At 40.9% G+C, this 26,114-nt stretch overlaps 1 protein-coding gene across 1 annotated transcript in view; it reads left to right on the forward strand.

Annotated features, from left to right (window-relative positions):
• LOC133570225 (calcium uniporter regulatory subunit MCUb, mitochondrial-like) overlaps positions 1-14,937 on the forward strand; it is a 44,798-nt gene extending 29,861 nt beyond the window's left edge. Inside the window, exons 5-8 of the mRNA XM_061923023.1 lie at positions 11,546-11,706; positions 11,772-11,975; positions 12,051-12,167; positions 14,699-14,937. Coding sequence (XP_061779007.1) covers positions 11,546-11,706; positions 11,772-11,975; positions 12,051-12,167; positions 14,699-14,776 — 560 coding nt within the window. The 3' untranslated portion in view covers positions 14,777-14,937. The remainder of the gene's footprint in view (positions 1-11,545; positions 11,707-11,771; positions 11,976-12,050; positions 12,168-14,698) is intronic.
• The last annotated feature ends 11,177 nt before the right edge of the window (positions 14,938-26,114 follow it).

Raw genomic sequence — 26,114 nt, forward strand, 5'->3', positions numbered from 1 at the left:
CAGTCTTTAGGCTTTTGACGGGATGTACGGTTGAAATAAAAAAGGGTCTTTTTTCCTTCACACTTTTGATTGATTGATTGGAACTTTTATTAGTAGATTGCACAGTACAGTACATATTCCGTACAATTGACCACTAAATGGTAACACCCGAATACGTTTTTCAACTTGTTTAAGTCAGGTCATGTGACCCCTGGCTCTGTTTGATTGGTCCAACGTCACCAGTGACTGCATCTGATTGGTGGAACGGAGTGAACGTCACCAGTGACTGTATTTGTTGAAACGCAGGCACTATGAAGGTCTGTTTGACAGACCAAAACAAACAAAGCGTGCATTAACAGATCGATAAAAATTAATGTAGATAAAAGTAGCGGAGTAAAAGTAGCGTTTCTTCTCTATAAATATACTCAAGTAAAAGTAAAAGTATGTTGCATTAAAACTACTCTTAGAAGTACAATTTATCCCAAAAGTTACTCAAGTAGATGTAACGGAGTAAATGTAGCGCGTTACTACCCACCTCTGCTTATCTGTAGGGGTGTAACGGTACACAAAAACTTCGGTTCGGTACGTACCTCGGTTTAGAGGTCACGGTTCGGTTCATTTTCGGTACAGTAAGAAAACAACAAAATATAAATTTTTTGGTTATTTATTTACCAAATTTGTAAACAATGGCTTTATCCTTTTAACATTGGGAACACTATAATAATTCTGCCCACGTTAATCAACATTAAACTGCCTCAAGTTGTTGCTCAGATTAAATAAAATGACAAAACTTTTCTTCTACATATAAAAAGTGCAACATTAAACAGTTTCAAGTCAACTCATCATGCTTAATTTATTACAGCATTTGGGAAGCCTGTAGTTGATTTTTATTATGTAAATGTTATATTTTTATCAACATGTGATAGCAGGGACCCTGCCATTCGAAACTAGGCTGCTGCATTACTAATGATTAATGTAACTATAGCTGAAAAAAAAATGGTACAATAGCAATAGGAGAGACTATTCATCCCTGAACACCATGGAGTTCATGTAGGCTTAAAGATGCACTTACATTATTATATCAACTATCAGAGACAGAAACTCTTCATTTAACATAATGTCCTTTTTTTGCTGCTTCAACACAGCTCAATCAACACAGAAAAAGGTCAAGTGAAATAACAGACAGACAGGGCTTTGCTGTCCGTAACACACACCACAAAATGAGCTAACGTTACGCTAAAAGCGAATTAGCCTTCACCTCAAGCCAGGACTGCGAGCGAGCTGAGCTGCCTTTTATATTTCTAGAAGGTCAACGGGCTCATAGTGATGTTACTAGTAGTTGACTGGGAGGTGTTTATTATCATTTGGGGAGAGTCCGCTGCCTGATGATTACCTGCTAAACGCTAAGCACTGACTACATGCGCTCTGAATACGCACTGCTGATTGGCTGTTACCGCTCTGTTTGTAACCAATCAGATGGTTGTGTGGGTGGGACACCCCTACTTATTTGAGTAACAGGACTGAGTTTTTAGCATTGAATTAGGAAATACATAACATATACTCACATGGTATTTATGCTAATAGCATGTTGACACTACACATTGCAATGATTAAACAAAATATATTTTAAAAATAACATAACATAAATAGTTTAGGTGACAGGTCTGTGTTGAGATTGTATCCTCCTAGTGGAAATAGAATGGAATATACAGAAACATAAATGAGTGGACTTACTTTTGGCGGGCAGACAATCGGAATGATGCAACTTCCTGTGGACCATGTGACCTTTTCAGAGGGGGCAACATGTTAGGGTAACAGGACTGAGGGACATGACTAGAGTGTGAATTTAATAACATTTTATTTATAAAATAAACCAAGTATAGATGGGATAAGTAGGTAACAAAAATGCAATGTACATTCTGAAGCTTTTATATAGTCATATATAATGGTAAAGTAAAATTGTATAAATGCTATTTTTCCAGCTTTAGTTTAAATTATTATCGTCCTATAATTATTATAATTATGTTATAATTGTAACTTGTATTAATTAAATAGTGGTTGCATTGTGACTCAAGTGCTGAAAAGAAAATGAATTCCTGCCACTTAAAAAAAAAAAAAAAATTCAGTTTGCAGGCTACGATCTAGTTCATGGAGCATAACATCAGACATTCCTAAAACACATGAGAAAGTAAAAAAAATTAAATCCTGGCTTACATTGTGACTAGAGTGCCGAAAAGAAGGAAAGAAATGTGTTATAGTGGAGTGCAGTATTTGCCAGAAAATGACATCAGACATTACTAATAAACGGATGTGAAAGTGCCATTGTTTGATTCTGGGACAAGGTGAATAATTATTTTGTGACACGAGTGCCGAAAAGAAAATGACTCTCCTGAAAGTAAAGTTAAAAAGTTGGGGATTGCTGGGTTTTTTCAGGCTACTTTTTTTATGGTTCATGGAGAATGATGTGAGGCGTTTTGACTGCACCGTCTTTTAAATCTGGGGCAGGTGAATAATTCTATTGTGACTCGAGCGCCGAAAAGAAAACAGATTTTCCTGAAAGTAAAGTTAAGAAGTTCTGGATTGTTGTTTTTTGGTTTGTTTGCTTGCACTGCAAAAAGTGAAATCTAAGTAAGATGAAATATGTCAAATAAGGGTGATATTTGCTTATTTTCTGTCTGATAAGATAATTCTTCTCACTAAGCAGATTTTATGTTAGAGTGTTTTACTTGTTTTAAGTGTTTTGCTCCTAAATGATCTCAGTAAGATATTACTGCTTGTTGCTGAGATTTGATGACCTATATTGAGTAAAACATGCTTGAAACTAGAATATCAAGTGTTGCAAAGCTGTGTCATCAACACTCACAAGTATAAAACTACTTTTTTAAAGTCATCATTTCTTACTTCAAGCATGAAAAAAAAAATCATGATGCCGAGCGCATATCATTATGTCAAGATAATGGCACTAGCATTTACTTCATTTAAGAATATTTTTCAACATATTGAGCAAAAAGGTCTTTTTTTTTCTATCAAGAAAAGTGCACTTGTTATTAGTGAAAATATACTTATTTTAAGGTATTTTTGGGTTCATTGAGGTTAGCTAATTTTACTTGTTTTGGAAAGTCTTGACAAGCCAAATTTTCTTGTTCTATTGGCAGATAATTTTGCTTAGTTCAAATAAAATACCCCTCATTTGTCCTGTCCAGCTTCTCAGGCAAATCATATAGTTGATGTAGATGCCCATGTCGGCTGTTCAGATTTACTTTACAAAAGAGAAGTGTAGGATACTTCTCTTGTTGCCTTATTTGTATTTGACTTTATTAAATGTATTTATATTATCATTTAGTGCAGCCGGGCCGGAGCAGGAGGGGATAGAAAGAGAAAAAAAAAGAAGACAGAGGGGGAAATTGTGGGGACAAGAGGGGGATTAGACAGAGAGACAAAAACAACAACAGCAAACAACAACAACAACAACAATAGAGCAACATCAGCAAATATGACATGTACAAATATGATGGTAAAAGTAATAGCAAATAAGCAGTTAGCGAAAAATAAAAAATAATACAGAAATGACAATGAGCATTATTACACTACAAATGGATCAATACAAATACCAATAGAAATAGCGCTATTGATAATGAACAATACCAATAATTTACCTTTATTATCAACAATACAGTTGTTTAAATGCAACAATACATATACGTAATGATAACTTGAGATACGAAAGAATGCAGAAAAATGGAGGGGGAGAAAGAGAAGCAACCTACATTAACCTTGTAGATTGTTATAGTCACAATAGGTTAAGCTTTGTCAGTGTGCCATGTGTTACACCCAGTTTACCCTAGGGCAACAACGTTAATATATGTTTGATGAAACGTGATTATGTGCATGAGTGTAAGTATGCATATGTACTTGTATATGTACAGAATGTGTATATGTGTTTGTACAATGAATGTATATGTACAGAATGTGTATATGTGTTTGTACAGTGAATGTATATGTACAGTATGTGTATGTGTATGTTTGTATATTGAATGTGCGTGTGGATGTACGAACATTAGGTAGGTAAATATGTACTGTATTTGTGTATGTATGTGGGAGCGTAGGTACCTATGTACGTATGTGAGCATACGTGAATTTGCATGTACAATACATTCGACTCCCAGAGTGCGTGGGAGCCAGAGCACGGCCCCATCACCCCCGAGAGCCCAACCCACAAACAGGAGGCGTGGTGCCCAGGGAACCAGGGACCACCGCCCCCACGCAGCCAAGCCGGCCAGCGACAGGAACCCCAGAGCCCGACCCACCGTACCGCCCACAAGGGCCAGCAGCAGGCCGCAGACAGACGCACCCGGCGGAGGACAGGGCACGAGAAAAGCAGGGGACAGCCAGACCCCAAGCCAGCGAGAGACCACACCCCACACGGGCAGAAAGGCGAGACGCCCCGCCCGAAGGACCCAGAGACTCCCCGCAACCGGACGGGAAGACCGCCCCCGCCCCACCGGCAACCGGGCCCCCACGAGCCCACCCCCCACCCCCGGAGAGCGCGGCGAGGCCAGCCCCCGGCCACCCCACCCAAACCGGCCGCCGCAGGACCACCCAGGCACAGGGCCACGGGAACCACCCACCCCACCCGCAGGGACCCCAACGATGGAGATGGAACAACCAGCAACCGCCCCGCCGAGCCCCCCCCCTGAGGGAGGGGAAAAATTAAAAAATAATATTAATAAAATATATTTTAAAAATAAATAAATAAATAAATTAATTAATTAATTAATTAAAAAAAAAAAGAATTAAAAGAAGATCACAGACATGCTGACAAACAAGGTCACTACCCCAGCAACTGGCCGACTCGCAGCACCTCGGAATACCTTGCAGCACCAAGCTACCACAATAGACGCAGGGACTAGGCCCAACAGGCCCCAACCAAGACGGGCACCCGGAAGGGATGGACAGCGGGACCCAGGAGCTCCAGACACGCAGTTCGGATGCAGTAGCCTGAGGCGTCGACCCCCGTCTGACAGGCAGGCCCAGAGCGTACCCCCAGAAATATACATACATACATACATACACACATACACACATACACGTATACATACCCACACATACACATATATACATATACATACACATATGTACACATACACATATATAAACATACATACATACACACACATATACATACATATACACAGTTCGTCAGCCCCGACAGCCATCACGCGCGCGCGCTGCCACCAGTCACAACATCAGCCACACCCCTGCACCAGACCCAGCAGCCACGGGCGCCCACACCACAAACAAACGGCAGCAGAAACAGCAGCCGCAATAACCCCAGACAGCCAGCACCAGCCAATCAAATTAAAGCGATCAAAGAAAAACTGCGACCAGCAACCACACGCCACCAGGGCCACGGAGACCAGCCGGCGCCAGCCCGCCGGTCAGCCCGAACGCCAACACGCAAACAAGAGACACCAACAACCCCCCCAACCAAAAGGCCCCCCACCCCAACCCAAACCCGCACAAACACACCACCGCCCAAACAACCGGGACACAGCATCCAGACCAGACACGGGGGCTGCGCCGCCACCACACCAAGTCACCAACAGAGACCCCACAGCGCAAGGTCGGGCCACACGGGCACGGACCCCATCCAACAGGAAGTGAGACCCGCGCGACGCCACACACAAATAAATAATAAGATTAAAAAAAAATGAAATAAAATAAAAAAAATAAAATAAAATAAAAAATAAAATTTAAAAAATAAAATAAAATAAAAATGAGTAATAATAAAAATAAAAATAATAAATACATTAAAAATTAAAAATATATATATAACAATAATAAATGAATAAAAGCCTGGCAGGCCACCAGACCGCAGTCCCCGCCGGCCGACGAGGCAATGAGGGGTGCGCCGAACCCCAAACCCCCCATGCATGTGTACAAGGCCCCCAGAGTGTCTACTGTGTAGTTAAAATTAGGAGGTCAGCCGTTACAGCCGACCTCCAGTCCCTATTGATGTGTGTACTGTAGCGTGAGTGAGATATGTATGCTTGTGGGAACTAATAATGCGATTAAAATTGGGGGACATCAAGGTCATGGTGGGTCCCAACCAAACCAAGCCCCCCAAATCCTAAGTGTCTAATATGCAGCTAAGATTGAGGGATGGACGAGCAGGGGACAAGAAAGGAGGACTGGAGCCCCATTGGAGGCATCCTCAACCCCCCGCCATGCCTCCCCGCAGGACAATCCCCAAAGTCCTATATATGTGTGACTGTGTGCGCTATAAGTAGGAGGAGTAGAGGGCCCGGACATCCCCCCAGTCCACGCGGCCGACAACCAGGAACTACGGCCAGGAGGCCGCCACCCCCCGCCACAGCCCGTGACCCACACCAGACCACTTTGACGTGACGCCACGCGAGCCCCTCCCCCCGCCAAACAAAGCCAGCCCCCGCCCGCCCCAACCCAACCCTGCAGAGCCCATACCGGCAACCAAACGCAGAGAAACCGCACAGCCCCCACGCCCAATGCAAACACCGCATCCCGGCCATCCACACAGCAACGTGCCCATACGAGTCCCGGCCAGGGGAAGGAGCCCCCCAACGGGGGAAGAAGCCAATGCATCCCGTCCGCCTGCCAGCCCCCAAACCAGCCGGCAAGCCAACGCCAGCCATCCCCACAACCCCACAAGCGCACAGACACCAGCCACAGTCCCCCAACCACTCCAACCCAACACAGCGATGCCAACCGCTGGTATCACCGCAGCAACCATCACCACCACCGCCCGTCCGCAGCGTAAACACCCGCGGCCGCCGAAACCAAAACAAAAAAGCGACCGACCCCGTAAACCACAACAACGCACACCCCCGGCTACCACCGAGGCCACCAACCCACCTACCCCAACTCATCCACAGCCAGGCCAATTGAGCCACCGGACATCCACACCCATGCACACACCTACACATTCATATACACATACATACACACATACATATATGCATATACATATACATACACATACACACATTTCCACACGTATGCATATACATATAAACATACACATCCACACATATATACACATTAATACACCCACACACATATACATAAGCCCACATATACACAAACACATACATACACAACACACACAAAAAATAAATAAATAAATAAAATAAAATAAAATAAAATAAATAAAAAAAAAAATAAAAAAAAAAAAAAAAAAAATAAACCCTTTAAATAAAATAAAATAAATAAAAATAAACAAGAGGCCTGGTCGCCAACAGTGCCCAACGCCACCAAACCCCGCAGCCCCTCCCGCACGTCCAGGCCCCCCCCGCCCACCACCCACCAGGCATCCCATCCGGCAAAAAGCCATAAGGGCCCAGCCCTGCGTCCACAGCCGGCATGCCACGGCACCTCAGCAGACCCGGCGCCGCGATCAGCAATACACACCGGGGCAGCGACACATACATATGTACCTACATACATACACACAGATTTCACCATACATATATACAAACGTACACACACCCACATACACGCGTACCCATATATAATTTAACAGAATAAGTTAAATATATTAAATAGATTAAAAAAATAAATAAATAAATAAATAATAATAATAATAATAATAATAATAATAATAATAATATATATATATATATATATATATATATATATACATACATACACACATACATATATATATATACACATACATACACATACATATATACATACATACATACATACATTCATACATACATACATATATACATACATACATATACATACATACACATACATACATACATATATATATATATATATATACACATAAAATAAATTAAAATAAATAAATAAAATTAATAAAAAAATAAGGGCAGAGTAAAACACAGGAGGGGGACTCCCGCAGGGCAGTCGGGCAGCACCGCCGGGGCCCCAACAAGGGAGGCAAGCAGTCCCCCCAACCCGGCACCAGGCAGGCCCGCACAGCCGCAGCGCAGGGCGACCCCGGGCAGACCCCGCCCCGCGCCCCAGGGGAAGGAGGAAGCCCACGGACAACCGGAGCCAGCGGGGCACGAGCCGACCCCCGCCCGACAGCGGCAAGACCCCAGCCCCACGGGCGCAACCCCCCGCCCAACCACCCACGGGAGGGACAGCCCCCCCAACCAACCCAAGGCGGCCGCCCACAGCCCCACCCGCACCCCAACACCCGCCTAGGCACCTCCACCCACCCCCAGCCACCAGACCACCCACGGATCGGCCCGCCAGGCCGGAACCAGGAAACACACCCCAGGCCCCCCGACCCCGCGGCACACGGCCCCCCCGGCACCCAGGACCCCCCACCCACGGAGCAAGACCCCCGGGACAGAGCCCCAGCCCCGGCCCCCAAGGGAGTCAGGTCAGAAAATTAATTAGCGGTGCCCAAAGAGATCGGAATTCTGTCAGTTGTTGGTTTGATTCAGCAGACATTCTTTCCATAACTACATAATCTAATAAAATGTTTTTGTAAAGGTTTATACATAAATTATTTTTTGATTTCCAATTTATGAGAATAGTTTTCTTGGCGATGCCCAACGCATTTATAAGGAGGTATGTTTTGTTTATATCAAGATCAGTTGCGGAGAGATCACCCAACAGGCAGAGTGCGGGGGAGATGGGAATAGGAATCTCTAACGCTAATGATAGGTTCTCGCACACTCCAAGCCAAAAGTTACTCACGGGAGCACAGGACCACATTGAATGCAAGTAATTATCTATCTTATTATCTGAGCAGTGTACACAGATGTTAGAGTCAGCTAAACCCATTTTATACATTCTTAGACCGGTGTAATGTATTCTGTAAAGTATTTTGAATCAGTCGTACATTTGGATTCTTAATCAAACGAGTAGTATTGAGGCATATTTGTTTCCAGAATTCTGGGTCACAGCTTGTTGATACGTCTGAGTGCCATTTAGAAGTTGGAATACTTATTGTGTTATCTATTTTTGATAAGAGAGCATATAATTTGGATAAAGCTTTGGGGGCAGATGTTTTGAAGAATTTAACGGTCGTAGGATTAGTTTCCCATGTTGTTTTGTTGAATCTTGCGCTGATTACAGATTTGATTTGTATATATTCTAGAAATTTATTAGGATTGATTGCATATTGTGTTATTAAACTTTTAAAAGAGATAAAACTGTTTGCATTGATGATATCCCCAAGGCATCCGACTCCCTTATCATACCATGTTGGAAAGTTCAATGGCTTCTTGTTTAAAAGAAAATCAGGATTATTCCAAATAGGCGTAAATTGGCATGGAGTGAGCGGGGACCCAGTTATTTTCAAAAACTCCCACCAAGCTGTTAAGGTAGTGCGTATATTAATACTTTTAAAGCAGTTGTGTTTTCGGAGAATTTGGCTAATAAAGGGCAAGTTAGAAATTGGGATCTCCTGGCTAAGTGATTGTTCAATCTCTAACCATAAACTATCTAATAAAGTGGGATTGATCCATTTTAATATATATTGTAGTTTATTTGCAAGGAAATAATAGGAAAAGTTTGGGAGTTCTAGACCCCCATGTTCTTTGGGTTTTTGTAAAGTTTTAAGGCTGATTCGTGCTGGTTTACTCTTCCAAAGAAACTGATTGATGTGTGAGTCTAGTGACTTAAACCAGATTTGAGAAGGTTTGGTTGGAATCATTGAAAATAGATAATTAACCCTAGGCAAGACCATCATTTTCACGGTAGAAACCCTTCCCATAAGTGAGATTGGCAGTGTTTTCCAACGCGCCAGATCATCCTCAATCGATTTTAAGATTGGGGAGTAATTCAAGCGATTCAGATCTGACAATGTGGAGGAAATATTGATTCCCAGGTATTTAATGTTCCCTTTATGCAGTGGAATCGATGAGGTGCTCTGAAAGTCAAAATTAATTGGTAACACAGTAGATTTGGACCAGTTGATGGAGTAATCTGAAATAGAACTGAATTTATTGATAAGTGAGATTGTATCTTGAAGAGAAGAATGTGGATTTTGTAAGAAAAGTAATACATCATCAGCATAAAGGCTTATTTTATGATGAACGGTTGCGGTATGGATGCCTTTAATATTTGCATGCTGTCGAATAGCGGTTGCAAGAGGTTCAATAAATATAGCAAACAGTGACGGAGAAAGTGGACACCCTTGCCTTGTGCCCCTCATAAGATTAAACCTTGGAGATATTTGGCTGTTCGTTCTAACCGAAGCTGTAGGAAAACTATATAGGACCTTAATCCATTCTATAAATGAGTCTCCAAATCCAAATTTCTGTAGAGTAGCTAGAAGAAAATTCCAGTTCACTCTATCAAATGCTTTTTCAGCATCTAATGAAACAACAGCTGTTTTTAGATTATGAATAACAGAATAGTCTATCACATTGAGTAGACGGCGAACATTGTTGGACGATTGTCTCTCTTTGATGAAACCTGTTTGATCAGGATGTACTATATATGGAGTGACTTTTTCTAATCTTTGAGCTAATACTTTGCAGATAATTTTAAGATCAGCATTAATCAGGGAGATTGGCCGGTAACTGGATGGAAGTGTTGGGTCTTTATCAGGTTTTAGCAAGAGACTGATCGTGGCAGAGTTCATATTTGGAGGAAGGAATGAGTTTTCTTTAATCTCTAAAGCCATTTTCGTAAATATCGGAGCTAGCAGTAAGGTAAAAAAAAATTTTCAAGGTAAATTTTTATTTTTTCAAGGTAAAAAAAAATTTTAAGGAAAATTTTTTTTTTCAAGGTAACATTTTTTTCCAAGGTAAAAAATGATTTTCAAGGTAAAAAATGATTTTCAAGGTAAAAAAAATGTTCAAGGTAAAAAAAATTTAAGGTAAAAAATGATTTTTAAGGTTAAAAAAAAATTTAAGGTAAAAAATGATTTTTAAGGTAAAAAAAAATTTTAAGGTAAAACATTTTTTTTAAGGTAAAAAAACATTTTCAAGGTACATTTTTTTTTTCAAGGTCAAAAATGATTTTGAAGGTAAAAGTATTTTCAAGGTAAAAAAAATGTTTCAAGGTAAAAAAAATTTTCAAGGTAAAAAATGATTTTCAAGGTAAAAAAAAATGTTCAAGGTAAAAAATGATTTTCAAGGTAAAAAAAAATTTTCAAGGTAAATTTTTTTTTTCAAGGTAAAAAATTATTTTCAAGGTAAAAAATTATTTTCTAGGTTAAAAAAAAATTTTAAGGTAAAATTTTTTTCAAGGTCAAATTTTTTTTCAAAGTTAAAAATGATTTGCAAGGTAAAATACAATTTTAAGGTAAAAAAAAATTTTCACGGTAAATTTTTTTTTTCAAGGTAAAAAATTATTTTCAAGGTAAAAAGAAATTTCACGGTAAAGAAATTTTCAAGGTAAAAAATGATTTAAGGTAAAAAATAATTTTCTAGGTAAAAAAAATTTAGCAAGCTACTTGTCAAACAATTACGTCAAACAAGGACTTATCAAATGGGAGCGTACATTTAAAAAAACATTACGGATTCCATTGTGACTCGAGTGTCGAAAAGAAAATGACTTGCTGAAACAAAAATACTTTTTGGCAATGTTGCAGTCAACAAGTCGAGCGAGCATGCCCTGCAGCTGGACGACATGAAGCACGTGGTGCAACTTCTGCACACGGCCCTCCACTTGCCTGAACACCACATGCTGAAAGAGCGCCAACTGCTGGAGAGACTGGACAGCCTCAAACAGGAGTTGTCCCCTTTGGAGGAGGTGCACCAGAGTCCAAGTGTACTATTAGTGCATATTCTCTCTTAGCTAACACGCTACTTTTGCAGTTGAAGGCTCAGCTGTCCCAAAAGGCCACACTTCTAACATCCCAGACCATTTGGGTGGGTTTGGCCCTGCTGTCGGTGCAGGGAGGGGCTCTGGCCTGGCTCACCTGGTGGGTGTACTCATGGGACGTCATGGAGCCCGTCACTTACTTCGTCACCTACGCCACCAGCATGGGCGCGTTCGCCTACTTCGTCCTCACCAAGCAGGCGAGAGAAACACCCTCCCCTTTACCTTGCTCTTCGTTTTGAATTTTCTTCTCAATCTTTTCACTTCTTTTCCAGGATTATGCTTATACAAACGCTGAAGACAGACAATTCCTCAACTACTTCTACAAGAGGGCCGGCAACAAGAAGTTCAACGTGGGGAAGTACAACAAACTTAAAGACGAGCTGGCTCAGGTTTGTTTGTTAGGTCATCGTTTGCGTTGACATGCAGTCGCATTTTAATAGGACCCTTGGAGCTAAATGCTAACAGTACAAATCAGCAGGGAGATGTTTAACCTCCCATTAGACTACTCATTATCATTATTTGGGGGAATTGGTAAACGGTGTAGTCTGTGCTGTTTTTTTAATGGGAAAAATCCAGGAAAATACTATACCACAATTTCAAATGTGTATATATATATACACAGGTAAAAGCCAGTAAATTAGAATATTTTGAAAAACTTGATTTATTTCAGTAATTGCATTCAAAAGGTGTAACTTGTACATTATATTTATTCATTGCACACAGACTGATGCATTCAAATGTTTATTTCATTTAATTTTGATGATTTGAAGTGGCAACAAATGAAAATCCAAAATTCCGTGTGTCACAAAATTAGAATATTACTTAAGGCTAATACAAAAAAGGGATTTTTAGAAATGTTGGCCAACTGAAAAGTATGAAAATGAAAAATATGAGCATGTACAATACTCAATACTTGGTTGGAGCTCCTTTTGCCTCAATTACTGCGTTAATGCGGCGTGGCATGGAGTCGATGAGTTTCTGGCACTTCTCAGGTGTTATGAGAGCCCAGGTTGCTCTGATAGTGGCCTTCAACTCTTCTGCGTTTTTGGGTCTGGCATTCTGCATCTTCCTTTTCACAATACCCCACAGATTTTCTATGGGGCTAAGGTCAGGGGAGTTGGCGGGCCAATTTAGAACAGAAATACCATGGTCCGTAAACCAGGCACGGGTAGATTTTGCGCTGTGTGCAGGCGCCAAGTCCTGTTGGAACTTGAAATCTCCATCTCCATAGAGCAGGTCAGCAGCAGGAAGCATGAAGTGCTCTAAAACTTGCTGGTAGACGGCTGCGTTGACCCTGGATCTCAGGAAACAGAGTGGACCGACACCAGCAGATGACATGGCACCCCAAACCATCACTGATGGTGGAAACTTTACACTAGACTTCAGGCAACGTGGATCCTGTGCCTCTCCTGTCTTCCTCGAGACTCTGGGACCTCGATTTCCAAAGGAAATGCAAAATTTGCATGGTTGGGTGATGGTTTGGGGTGCCATGTCATCTGCTGGTGTCGGTCCACTCTGTTTCCTGAGATCCAGGGTCAACGCAGCCGTCTACCAGCAAGTTTTAGAGCACTTCATGCTTCCTGCTCCTGACCTGCTCTATGGAGATGGAGATTTCAAGTTCCAACAGGACTTGGCGCCTGCACACAGCGCAAAATCTACCCGTGCCTGGTTTACGGACCATGGTATTTCTGTTCTAAATTGGCCCGCCAACTCCCCTGACCTTAGCCCCATAGAAAATCTGTGGGGTATTGTGAAAAGGAAGATGCAGAATGCCAGACCCAAAAACGCAGAAGAGTTGAAGGCCACTATCAGAGCAACCTGGGCTCTCATAACACCTGAGCAGTGCCAGAAACTCATCGACTCCATGCCACGCCGCATTAACGCAGTAATTGAGGCAAAAGGAGCTCCAACCAAGTATTGAGTATTGTATATGCTCATATTTTTCATTTTCATACTTTTCAGTTGGCCAACATTTCTAAAAATCCCTTTTTTGTATTAGCCTTAAGTAATATTCTAATTTTGTGACACACGGAATTTTGGATTTTCATTTGTTGCCACTTCAAATCATCAAAATTAAATGAAATAAACATTTGAATGCATCAGTCTGTGTGCAATGAGTAAATATAATGTACAAGTTACACCTTTTGAATGCAATTACTGAAATAAATCAAGTTTTTCAAAATATTCTAATTTACTGGCTTTTACCTGTATATACATATATATATATATACACATACATACATATATATATATATATATATATGTATATATATAGAGAGATCTATATATGTATATATAGAGATATAGATATATATACACATATATATATATAGAGATCTATATAAGTATATATATATATATATATATATATACAAATATACTGTAAATATACTGTGCTCTAAAGTCACAAAAAACAAAATGTTACCATTTTGCTTTTAGTAGCAGTTAGCTTCTTTTCACTTTTACATGTTTTTTGTATGTACGCACATTACTAGTTCACTTCTTTTGACAAATGTATTGCTGTAAAGAATGCTAAAATGTTACTGAAAAATTGCCTGTAAAGATGGCAACAGTTTTTTTAACAGCTTGCTTGTGGCAAAAGTTGTTCCAGAAACCAAACTGATTTAAGGATTTTTTTTAAATTGCATTGCAACTTCCGAAAGCAATGTATGTAGTTAACCATTGGATTTAGCAAGCCGGCAATACATTTCATTTCCTGCAGGCATCACACATGATCCGTGGCCACTTGTTGCTAGGCAGAGTTTATAGGGCTTAGTCATAACTGCCTCACATCAATTTCATAAAGTTCTTCTCGACAAGCCACGCCCACTCTGCGGTTTTTAATGAGAATCGAGACACACACTTGAGAAAAAGAAGATATACATACAATAGACATAAGAGTCATGTGACTGTGTTGCAGGTGGAGGACGATTTAAAACGCTTACGTAATCCAACCCAACTTCAACTGCCAATCGAACAGATCCAGCTGAAGCCTTGACATCATCATCATCATCATCATCACCACCAACGTTTACACACCAGAGCAAAAACACACCCTTTGTTTATTTTCATAATGATGCCTTTTTAATTAGAAACAACATTTTGTGGGGGGGAGGGTGACAAAAAGTGGATTATTGGAATAAAAGTCATTTTGCTGAATTGCCTTCTGTCCTGTTGTTAAATCTGAAGCAGATTGTATCGACCAGTTCAGTTCATTTATAAAAAAAAAAATCAAACAAAGGAAGGACAATACAAAAATCAACATAAAATTAAAGCTGCAAGCAGCATTGGTCGGGCCCGCATATTTGGCAGGTGCTAGTCCTAAATGTCCCAATACTTTTGTCCAGTGATAGTCCTAAGTGTCCCAATACTTTTGTGTACTTTTAGTCTGAAGTGTCCCAAGACTTTTGTCTAGTGTACCTACCTTGTCTGCATTGTGTGGGCACGTTGGTGCTTCCTGCTTTTAAGCAGCCATCTTAAAAAAACAGCAGCGCAGCAGCATCAGCGCAGCTGGTCTTTGAAGGGTCATAAAATCAAAACCGGAGCAGGTATTAAAACGCTGTTCTGTAATTTTATACACAAGGGTTTAATCTCTCTCCTGTGTTAGTTTGAAGCCGAAACGACAAACGCGCTCAGAGGAGATAGTTTTTGAAGGAAGGTGACCGGTTTTTACAAAAAATTTGTTTTGAAGGGGGAATAGCAAACTTCCTGTTGATTTTTGCTGGGGGTTGTCAATTTATGAAATGTAGGTCTAAGTGAGACCTACATAGAGGTTTTTGTTTCATGTCTCTCCGACCTTCCCAGTGGGAGTTACAGGCAGTTTTGTCAGTTTTTTCATCCGAGGAGCAGTTTTTTGTGCGTTAAAAAATTGCGCTAGAGCACAATTTTGAGATTTGGGGTTAGGTTTTTTTATTAGATCGCAATTTTTGCCAGTCCTGATGTGTGTGTTCAGTTTGGTGAGTTTTGAAGCATGTTAAGGGGGTCAAATTACAGCTCAAAGAGGCAAAAGTGACTGTTTTTAGTACTTTTTTGTCTTGAAGGGGGAATTGCCAACTTCCTGTTGATTTCTGCCCGATGATATACAATTATGAAAACTAGGTCTAAGTCAGACCTACATACAGGTTTTTGTTTCATGTCTCTCCGATCTTCCTAGTGGGAGATATAGGCAGTCTAGTTTTTTTTTTCCCTAGGGGGCGCTAGAGCGCAATTTTGAGTTTTGGGGTTCGTTTTTTTTTTTTTTTACGTAATTTTTGCAGGTCCTGATGTGTGGGTCAAATATGGTGAGTTTTGAAGCATGTTAAGTGGGTCAAATTACAGTTTAATGTGGCGGCGGAAGAATAAAGAATAAAACCTTACAAATTCAATAGGTCCTTATGTCCCATTGTATAAGGACTCCCTTTGGGAGTCCTTATACAATGGGCCATGCGGGCCCTAATTAAAGTAAATTATGAATGAAAAGTTAAAAACGTATACTGGTATATGACCCCTATTTTCACAAATACAACAATTGACTTTCAATGTTGGCGACTACAAAGCCATATTTTCATTATACAACAATTAAACCAATAATAACGACATAATTTTACTCAGTCATATCTTTTCATCTTCTTGATTTTTTACTTTGTGTGTTCCATAAACTAACACCTCTGATTGAAATACTTATTTCCATTGTCACTGTTTTAAAACTAGATTTACCGTATTTTCCGCACTATTAGCCGCACCTAAAAACCACAAATTTACTCAAAAGCTGACAGTGCGGCTTATAACCCGGTGCGCTTTATATATGGATTAATATTAAGATTCATTTTCATAAAGTTTCGGTCTCGCAACTACGGTAAACAGCCGCCATCTTTTTTTCCCCGTAGAAGAGGAAGTGCTTCTTCTTCTACGCAAGCAACCGCCAAGGTAAGCACCCGCCCCCATAGAAGAGGAAGCGCTTCTTCTTCTACTGTAAGCAACCACCCGCCCCGGTAGAAGAAGAAGAAGCGCGCGGATATTACGTTTCATTTCCTTTGTGTGTTTACATCTGTAAAGACCACAAAATGGCTCCTACTAAGCGACAGGTTTCCGGTTCATGAAAAGACGCAATCTCTCCATCCGCACACGGACTACTATTTCACAGCAACTGCCTAAAGACTTTCAAGAAAAGCTGGCTACTTTCCGTGCATATTGTAAAAACAAGATAGCTGAAAAAAAGATCCGGCCAGAGAACATTATCAACATGGACGAGGTTCCACTGACTTTTGATATTCCTGTGAACCGCACTGTGGATACAACGGGAGCACGCACGGTGAATATTCGCACCACAGGGAATGAGAAGTCATCCTTCACTGTGGTTCTAGCTTGCCATGCTAATGGCCAGAAACTTCCACCCATGGTGATATTCAAAAGGAAGACCTTGCCAAAAGAGACCTTTCCAGCCGGCGTCATCATAAAAGCTAACTCGAAGGGATGGATGGATGAAGAAAAGATGAGCGAGTGGTTAAGGTAAGTTTACGCGAAGAGGCCGGGTGGCTTTTTTCACGCAGCTCCGTCCATGTTGATATACGACTCCATGCGCGCCCACATCACGCTGGTTTTTAATATATTATTAAAGTTTGACTGACCTATCTGACTGTTTTTTTGACATTCCTTTAGCGCAGTTAGATGCGGCTTATAACACGGGGCGGCTTATAGGTGGACAAAGTTTTGAAATATGCCGTTCATTGAAGGCGCGGCTTTTAACCTAGGGCGCCTTATGGTGCGGAAAATACGGTATTAAAGATCTCAGATTATAATTACGTTCTCTTTTTAAAAATCTGTTTTGAATGTAGAAAATGTTGCATTTGCTTTATTTATATAGGATGTTTGGGATATTATACTCTACCAGTTCATGATATTGCAATAACTTTTTGAATGTTGGATTTGTGGGGTTCCCTGTATGCATTTCCAGTACTGATTCTTACGACTCTCTTATGCAAAAGGAAGATTGGGTTTAAATATGTTACCCTGCACGTCTACACAGTATGTTAGATATGGAACAATTATACAAAATATTCAATGCTTTTTGATTTAGCAATTCCTTCACTTTGTGTAAAATAGCAATAGTTTTAGATATTTTAACCTTTTTATCATTTATATGTAATTTCCATGACAAATTTGCATCGATCGTAACACCCAAAAACTCGATCTCTTGTGTTCAACTACAAATAATCATACATTTAGTTTTACTAGTATTCAAAGACAATCTATTTACTTTTGATTTTGATACATTTATTTTCCACCACCTCTTTAATATTTTGCCCTGAATAAAATAAGGTTGTGTCGTCCCCAAATAATACACTTTATCAGTTTGGAAACCATTGTGATATCATTGACGTACATGAGAAACAGTAAAGGTCCAAGGACCGATCCTTGTGGTACTCCACAACCATACTTGCCAACCCTCCCAAATTTTCCGGGAGACTCCCGAAATTCAGTGCCTCTCCCGAAAACCTCCCGGGGACAAATATTCTCCCGAAAATCTCCCGATTTTCAGCCGGAGCTGGAGGCCACGCCCCCTCCAGCTCCATGCGGACCTGAGTGAGGACAGCCTTTTTTCATGACGGGACAAGAACTAAATCATCCAGACTAGAGATAAATTGTATTATTATGTTTATCTTACCTAAAAATAAATATATTTATTAATTTAAAAAAAACAACTAAATACATTTTTACTATATTTTGCTAAAAACATCAAAATTAATTGTATTTTTATTTGTATTTTTTCCTGACTCCTTACTACATCCAGCCATAGAATTATACATTAAAATAAACATATTTGAAATAATTGATTTTAAATTATCATAATAATTCATTTAAAATGACCATATTTATTAATTAAAATAATTGCTTGTTTATCGACAACTTTAGCATTTTATTCATTACATTTTGAAACTCTCAGAAGCCAAGTTATGTTATATTCCTTAATATTTATTCATGCAAGTTTGAAGTATCAATTATCTAAACACAGTTTTGTTTGCATATTTTCATATATATATATATATATATATATATATATATATGTCTTAATAAGGTTATCCAAAAAATAGTGCTCGATACCGTAGTAGAGCGCAATATATGTATGTGTGGGAAAAAAATCACAAGACTATTTCATCTCTACAGGCCTGTTTCATGAGGGGGCATGCTGTTACAATTTCGCTGCGCTTGTTGAGGGATGACAGGTCTGGACGGTAAATAATAAACAGTTTCTCTTTCAAGCATAGGTTGCATCTTTTATTACCACTATTACTTACTTATTACCACTATTACTTACTTATTACCACTATTACTTACAATAGTGGTAATAAAAGATGCAACCTATGCTTGAAAGAGAAACTGTTTATTATTTACCGTCCAGACCTGTCATCCCTCAACAAGCGCAGCGAAATTGTAACAGCATGCCGCCACAGACGGAAACACCTCCTAGGTAACACATGAGCCAATCACCACGCCCCTACGCCAGCCTGTACCCACCCACTCTGTGCCCTATATAAACCATGGTATGTGAATGCTCCCATTAAAATCTCCTGATGATTGAGGGTACCCCCCCTCATGAAACAGGCCTGTAGAGATGAAATAGTCTTGTGATTTTTTTCCCACACATACATATATATATATATATATATATATATATATATACGTATGAAATACTTGACTTGGTGAATTCTAGCTGTCAATATACTCCTCCCCTCTTAACCACGCCCCCAACCACGCACCGCCCCACCCCCGACCACGCCCCTACCCCCACCTCCCGAAATCGGAGGTCTCAAGGTTGGCAAGTATGTCCACAACTAATATTAAAAAGGAGTCATATGTAATAATTTAATGTCAAGTCATCATTAAATGGCCCTGGTATGTCAAACGGCATTAATAAATCATGTTATCTTCCCCTTTCAATACCTCTAACTTTTAACAGTAGTTCAGCTGGGAGATGCTCATTTCAAAATTAGATTCACAGCCCCGAAATCTTATTATTTTCATTTTGACGTCCCGCCCGCTACAGTTTGACCAATTAGAAAGTCTGTGAGTGTGTTACATCTAGGTTGCCAGTTACGCACCGCCACTGGTAAAGTTACTAAACATGTCAGACCTTAGTAAATCTAAAAGGCGTTGTTACGATTCTCAACTTATTCATGCCAAAGCCAGGGACAAAACGAGGATGCCTTGGAAAGATGGAAAATATTTTTTCATCTGTTGCCAAACTCGCTAATTTCCTCCTAGATAGGTAAGTCAGGCATTTATGTTTTCTTATTACTTGTAATAAATGGAAATGGACATTTAGTATGTAAACTATATTGTCCAATACAGTCTAGTATGTTCGTGCAACGAATGCTTAGTGTGATGGTGCTTAGCTCCTAAAACCTTTACCAGTCAAAGAGCCATTTTGACCAGTTTCGCAAATTATAGAAAACAATGGGAGCCGCAAAATTTTTTTGAAATTTTATGTTAATTACCACTGTATACAAAGTTTTTTTTTGCTAAACCAGGGGTTCTCAGACACGATGCCCACACTTTTATATGGGATTTGAAAGCTGGTACGGCACGCGGGTTTTAAACGAATGGCGCTTACTAATAATGCGCCACACTGTGAACCCACACCAAACAAGAATGACAAACACATTTCGGGAGAACATCTGCACCGTAACACAACATAAACACAACAGGACAAATACCCAGAATCCCATGCAGCCCTAACTCTTCCGGGCTACATTATACACCCCCGCTACCAAACCCCGCCCACCTCAACCGACGCACAGAGGGGGGGGGGGGGGGGGGGGGTTTGGAGGTAGCAGGGGTGTATAACGTAGCCCGGAAGAGTCAGGGCTGCATGAGATTCTGGGTGTTTGTCCTGTTGTGTTAAGGTGCAGATGTTCTCCCGGAATGTGTTTGTCATTCTTGTTCGGTTTTGGTTCAAAGTGTGGCGCATTATTAGTAAGAGTGTTAAAGTTGTTTTATATGGTCACCGTCAGTGTAACCTGTGTGGCTGTTGACCAAGTATGCCTTGCTGTCACTTGCGTGAGCAAGCGGAATCCCCATTCAACATGTGGCTGATCAGGCACGTTGATTGTAGTGGGCGCTATATGCTGTACTATCACGGCACGCATGACGCTGACAACCGCTATTCATTTAAAAACCGCGTGTCGCACTAGCTTAAAAATTCCATAAAAAGGTGTGGGCATCGTGTCTGAGACCCCTGTTTTATACATAGCACAAAGCAAGGCATACTTGGTCAACAACCACACAGGTTACACTGACGGTCGCGGTATAAAAAAAACTTTAACACTCTTACTAATAATGCGCCACACTGTGAACCCACACCAAACAAGAATGACAAACACATTTCGGGAGAACATCTGCACCGTAACACAACATGGACAAATACCCAGAATCCCATGCAGCCCTAACTCTTCACCTCAACCGACGCACAGAGGGGGTTGATGTGTGAGGGAGCAGGGTTGGGGTGGGGGCGGGGTTTGGTGGTAGCAGGGGTGTATAACGTAGCCCGGAAGAGTCAGGGCTGCATGGGATTCTGGGTATTTGTTCTGTTGTGTTTATGTTGTGTTAAGGTGCAGATGTTCTCCCGGAATGTGTTTGTCATTCTTGTTCGGTTTTGGTTCAAAGTGTGGCGCATTATTAGTAAGAGTGTTAAAGTTGTTTTATATGGTCACGTCAGTGTAACCTGTGTGGCTGTTGACCAAGTATGCCTTGCTGTCACTTGCGTGAGCAAGCGGAATCCCCATTCAACATGTGGCTGATCAGGCACGTTGATTGTAGTGGGCGCTATATGCTGTACTATCACGGCACGCATGACGCTGACAACCGCTATTCATTTAAAAACCGCGTGTCGCACTAGCTTAAAAATTCCATAAAAAGGTGTGGGCATCGTGTCTGAGACCCCTGTTTTATACATAGCACAAAGCAAGGCGTACTTGGTCAACAACCACACAGGTTAGACTGACGGTCGCGGTATAAAAAAAACTTTAACACTCTTACTAATAATGCGCCACACTGTGAACCCACACCAAACAAGAATGACAAACACATTTCGGGAGAACATCTGCACCGTAACACAACAGAAAAAATACCCAGAATCCCATGCAGCCCTAACTCTTCACCTCAACCGACGCACAGAGGGGGTTGATGTGTGAGGGAGCAGGGTTGGGGTGGGGGCGGGGTTTGGTGGTAGCAGGGGTGTATAACGTAGCCCGGAATAGTCAGGGCTGCATGGGATTCTGGGTATTTGTTCTGTTGTGTTTATGTTGTGTTTAGGTGCAGATGTTCTCCCGGAATGTGTTTGTCATTCTTGTTCGGTTTTGGTTCAAAGTGTGGCGCATTATTAGTAAGAGTGTTAAAGTTGTTTTATATGGTCACCGTCAGTTTAACCTGTGTGGCTGTTGACCAAGTATGCCTTGCTGTCACTTGCGTGTGCAAGTAGAAGATGCATATAACAAGAGGCTGGGTTGGCACGCTGTTTATACAGATTGTAAAGGGCGCTAAATGCTGTACCATCATGGCGCGCCCTTATTATTAATGTAAGGGTGAAAATCGGAGAATATTAATCCCGGGAGTTTTCTGCAAGAGGCACTGAAATCCGGAAGTCTCCCGGTAAAATCGGGCGGGGGGGGGTCGGCAAGCCGCATCAGACTGATCAAAGAGCCGCATGCGGCTCCGGAGCCGCGGGTTGCCGACCCCTGGTGTAGCCTATAGGCATACCTTGGCAAAATGTCTCCTCTTTAGTTTTGGGCGTACATTAGGCTGCTAAGCTTATTTTCACCAGTACAACCATTGTTACTGTTGGTTGTAGTTGGTTTTAGTCTCTGTTTTCTGATAGTGCTGACAATAACCATATGATTGCAATTTGTTGTGATTTTGTACACAGGTATGGTGTACTTCTTCCTGAAAATTGCCTAATTTCTGTGTGAAATGTGTTGGTTAGAGATATGTTATTGACAAAACGCTTGTCTATTCAGGTATTATGGTCCTACACCTAGTAAGAGGCAGTGGAAGTTTGAAGTTCCTTGGAGTAGCCCAGTTGATAGAGCTGGATTTGGCTGCGTATCTGTGACCGTAATTGCATGACCATTTCTGGCCACATATTACATATAGCTCCTTTAAGTAAGGCAGATGTCCTACTGTTAACTTCCACAACTTTTTTGGTCTCTGAAAAGTCAGGCTCAGGGTGGCTCTGTTCTTCCTGAGTCATAGATCGTGTGACGATGTTACATCACGTCCACACAAGTACAAAAGTTGAAGAAAAACAAAAAAACTCCCTGAGGTACTTTCAACACAGTTTGTTTTGGAATGAACATTTGTGCGCAGACACAACATACACAAAAAAAAAAACAGGAATTCCCTTTTTCTCGTAGACGGACAGCATGTCGACGTAGTCGCTGAGTAGTAAATTGTGGTCCCAAGTAAACAAAACAACATGTATATATTTTAGGGGTGTAACGGTACACAAAAATGTCGGTTCGGTACGTACCTCGGTTTAGAGGTCACGGTTCGGTTCATTTTCGGTACAGTAAGAAAACAACAAAATATACATTTTTTGGGTTATTTATTTACCAAATTTGCAAAATCTTCCACCAAAAATATTTTTCTTAGTGGAATATTTGATGTGAAGTAATGGGAACCTTGGATAGGTCAATAATTCATAATAACATTGATTTTGATTCAATATTATGTTTTGAGCAATGACTGTTTGAAAAAAAACAAAAAAAAACAGCTTTGTTTTATTAGTCAACATTGCAACTTTTTCTAAATGACATTTAACCTTTAAGCTTTTTTATTTCACTTTTGTTATGTTTTTGTTTATTTTAATAGTATTTTTAGAATGTGCTGTGGGCCTTTAAAACATTAGCTGTGGGCCGCAAATGGCCTCCGGGGCACACTTTTGACACCCCTGCTATAGATAATAAAAAATTAAATGTGATAAATCTATGGATAAAAAGCAGAGCCTGGCGACGCATGCGCGTTTATCATAACTCTCTCTCTCTCTCTGTCTCTGCCCCTCCCTCACCAATGCTGTTTTGTTTTTAACCCCTTCTTAACCCTGAACGTACATTGAAAATACACGCAACCCTAACTCAAAATGCCGGACATTTGAGGCATTTAAGAAACTCCGCCCTGACAGCTCCGCAAAAGAGGACATGTCCGGTGAAAAGAGGACGTATGGTCAGTCTATCCTAGCCCGTTAGCTGCTAGCATGCCGTGTGTTGTGCCTCGGTGTGCATTGTTTACACAACGTGCGTTACGCTACTTAATATGTCCGTGTGGAAACTGTACTGGGTTAGGGTAGGCACAACAACATTAAGCCACAACACAACAACTTTAAGCCACAACACAAAAACATTGAGCCACAACACAACAACTTCAAACCACAACACAACCACTTTAAGCCACAACACAACAACATTGAGCCACAAAACAACAACTTAACACCACAAAACAACAACAAACAGCCACAACACAACAACATAAAGCCACAACACAACAGCTTTACGCCACAACACAACAACTTTACGCCACAACAAATGATAATGCCAAATGACTTACAGTCCCAAAACAATTGCAGATGTCACAACAAATGCAAACGCCACAACACAACAACACACCGACTTTACGCCACAACACAACAACAAACAGCCGCAACACAACAACTTTACCCCACAACACAAAGTCACAACACAACTGTACGCCACAACACAACAACATTAAGCCACAACACAACAACTTTAAGCCACAACACAAAAACATTGAGCCACAACAGAACAGCTTTAAGCCACAACACAACCACTTTAAGCCACAACACAACAACATTGAGCCACAAAACAACAACTTAACACCACAAAACAACAACAAACAGCCACAACACAACAACATAAAGCCACAACACAACAGCTTTACGCCACAACACAACAACTTTACGCCACAACAAATGATAATGCCAAATGACTTACAGTCCCAAAACAATTGCAGATGTCACAACACAACTGTACGCCACAACACAACAACATTAAGCCACAACACAAAAACATTGAGCCACAACACAACAACTTTAAGCCACAACACAACCACTTTAAGCCACAACACAACAACATTGAGCCACAAAACAACAACTTAACACCACAAAACAACAACAAACAGCCACAACACAACAACATAAAGCCACAACACAACAGCTTTACGCCACAACACAACAACTTTACGCCACAACAAATGATAATGCCAAATGACTTACAGTCCCAAAACAATTGCAGATGTCACAACAAATGCAAACGCCACAACACAACAACACACCGACTTTACGCCACAACACAACAACAAACAGCCACAACACAACAACTTTACCCCACAACACAAAGTCACAACACAACTGTACGCCACAACACAACAACATTAAGCCACAACACAACAACTTTAAGCCACAACACAACATTGAGCCACAACACAACAACATTGAGCCACAACACAACAACTTTAAGCCACAACACAACCACTTTAAGCCACAACACAACAACATTGAGCCACAAAACAACAACTTAACACCACAAAACAACAACAAACAGCCACAACACAACAGCTTTACGCCACAACACAACAACTTTACGCCACAACAGATGATAATGCCAAATGACTTACAGTCCCAAAACAATTGCAGATGTCACAACAAATGCAAACGCCACAACAACACAACGACTTTACGCCACAACACAACAACAAACAGCCACAACACAACTGCACTGACTACATGCGCTCTGAATACGCACTGCTGATTGGCTGTTACCACTCTGTTTGTAACCAATCAGATGGTTGTGTGGGTGGGACAATGCTGGGTGCTGTGTAGAGGACTGACAGAGACAGGCAGAAGGAATATGTCCGTGTGGAAACTCGTTCGGTACACCTCCGAACCGAACCAAAACCCCCGTACCGAAACGGTTCAATACAAATACACGTACCGTTACACCCCTACTTTCTATATATCCTAATGACAACGAGCGTCCTTTAGAGTGGGCAACTGTTTTCGGTCTTTTGTTAAAAGAATAAAAAAAGAAAAAGAGATACAACATGCTAATGTCCACTGTGGAGGACGCTGGTTCTCAGGAGGATATCTAGTTTAGAAGACGGCGTCTTGTTCTGTTGGCAGACTATTGAAAAAACTATCGCATTGTCGTAAAAGCTCCAATTAACACCTCTATTTAATCCAGTCCAATACACGCCGGGTACACAAGTTATCTAATTAGCAGGGAGCAGCAGCATGTGAAGTAGCATCCAGGAGCTTCATCCACCTCTGCATGCGCTAGAACAGACCTGGG

Source organism: Nerophis lumbriciformis, linkage group LG27, assembly GCF_033978685.3.
Source record: "Nerophis lumbriciformis linkage group LG27, RoL_Nlum_v2.1, whole genome shotgun sequence".
Lineage (NCBI taxonomy): Eukaryota > Metazoa > Chordata > Actinopteri > Syngnathiformes > Syngnathidae > Nerophis > Nerophis lumbriciformis.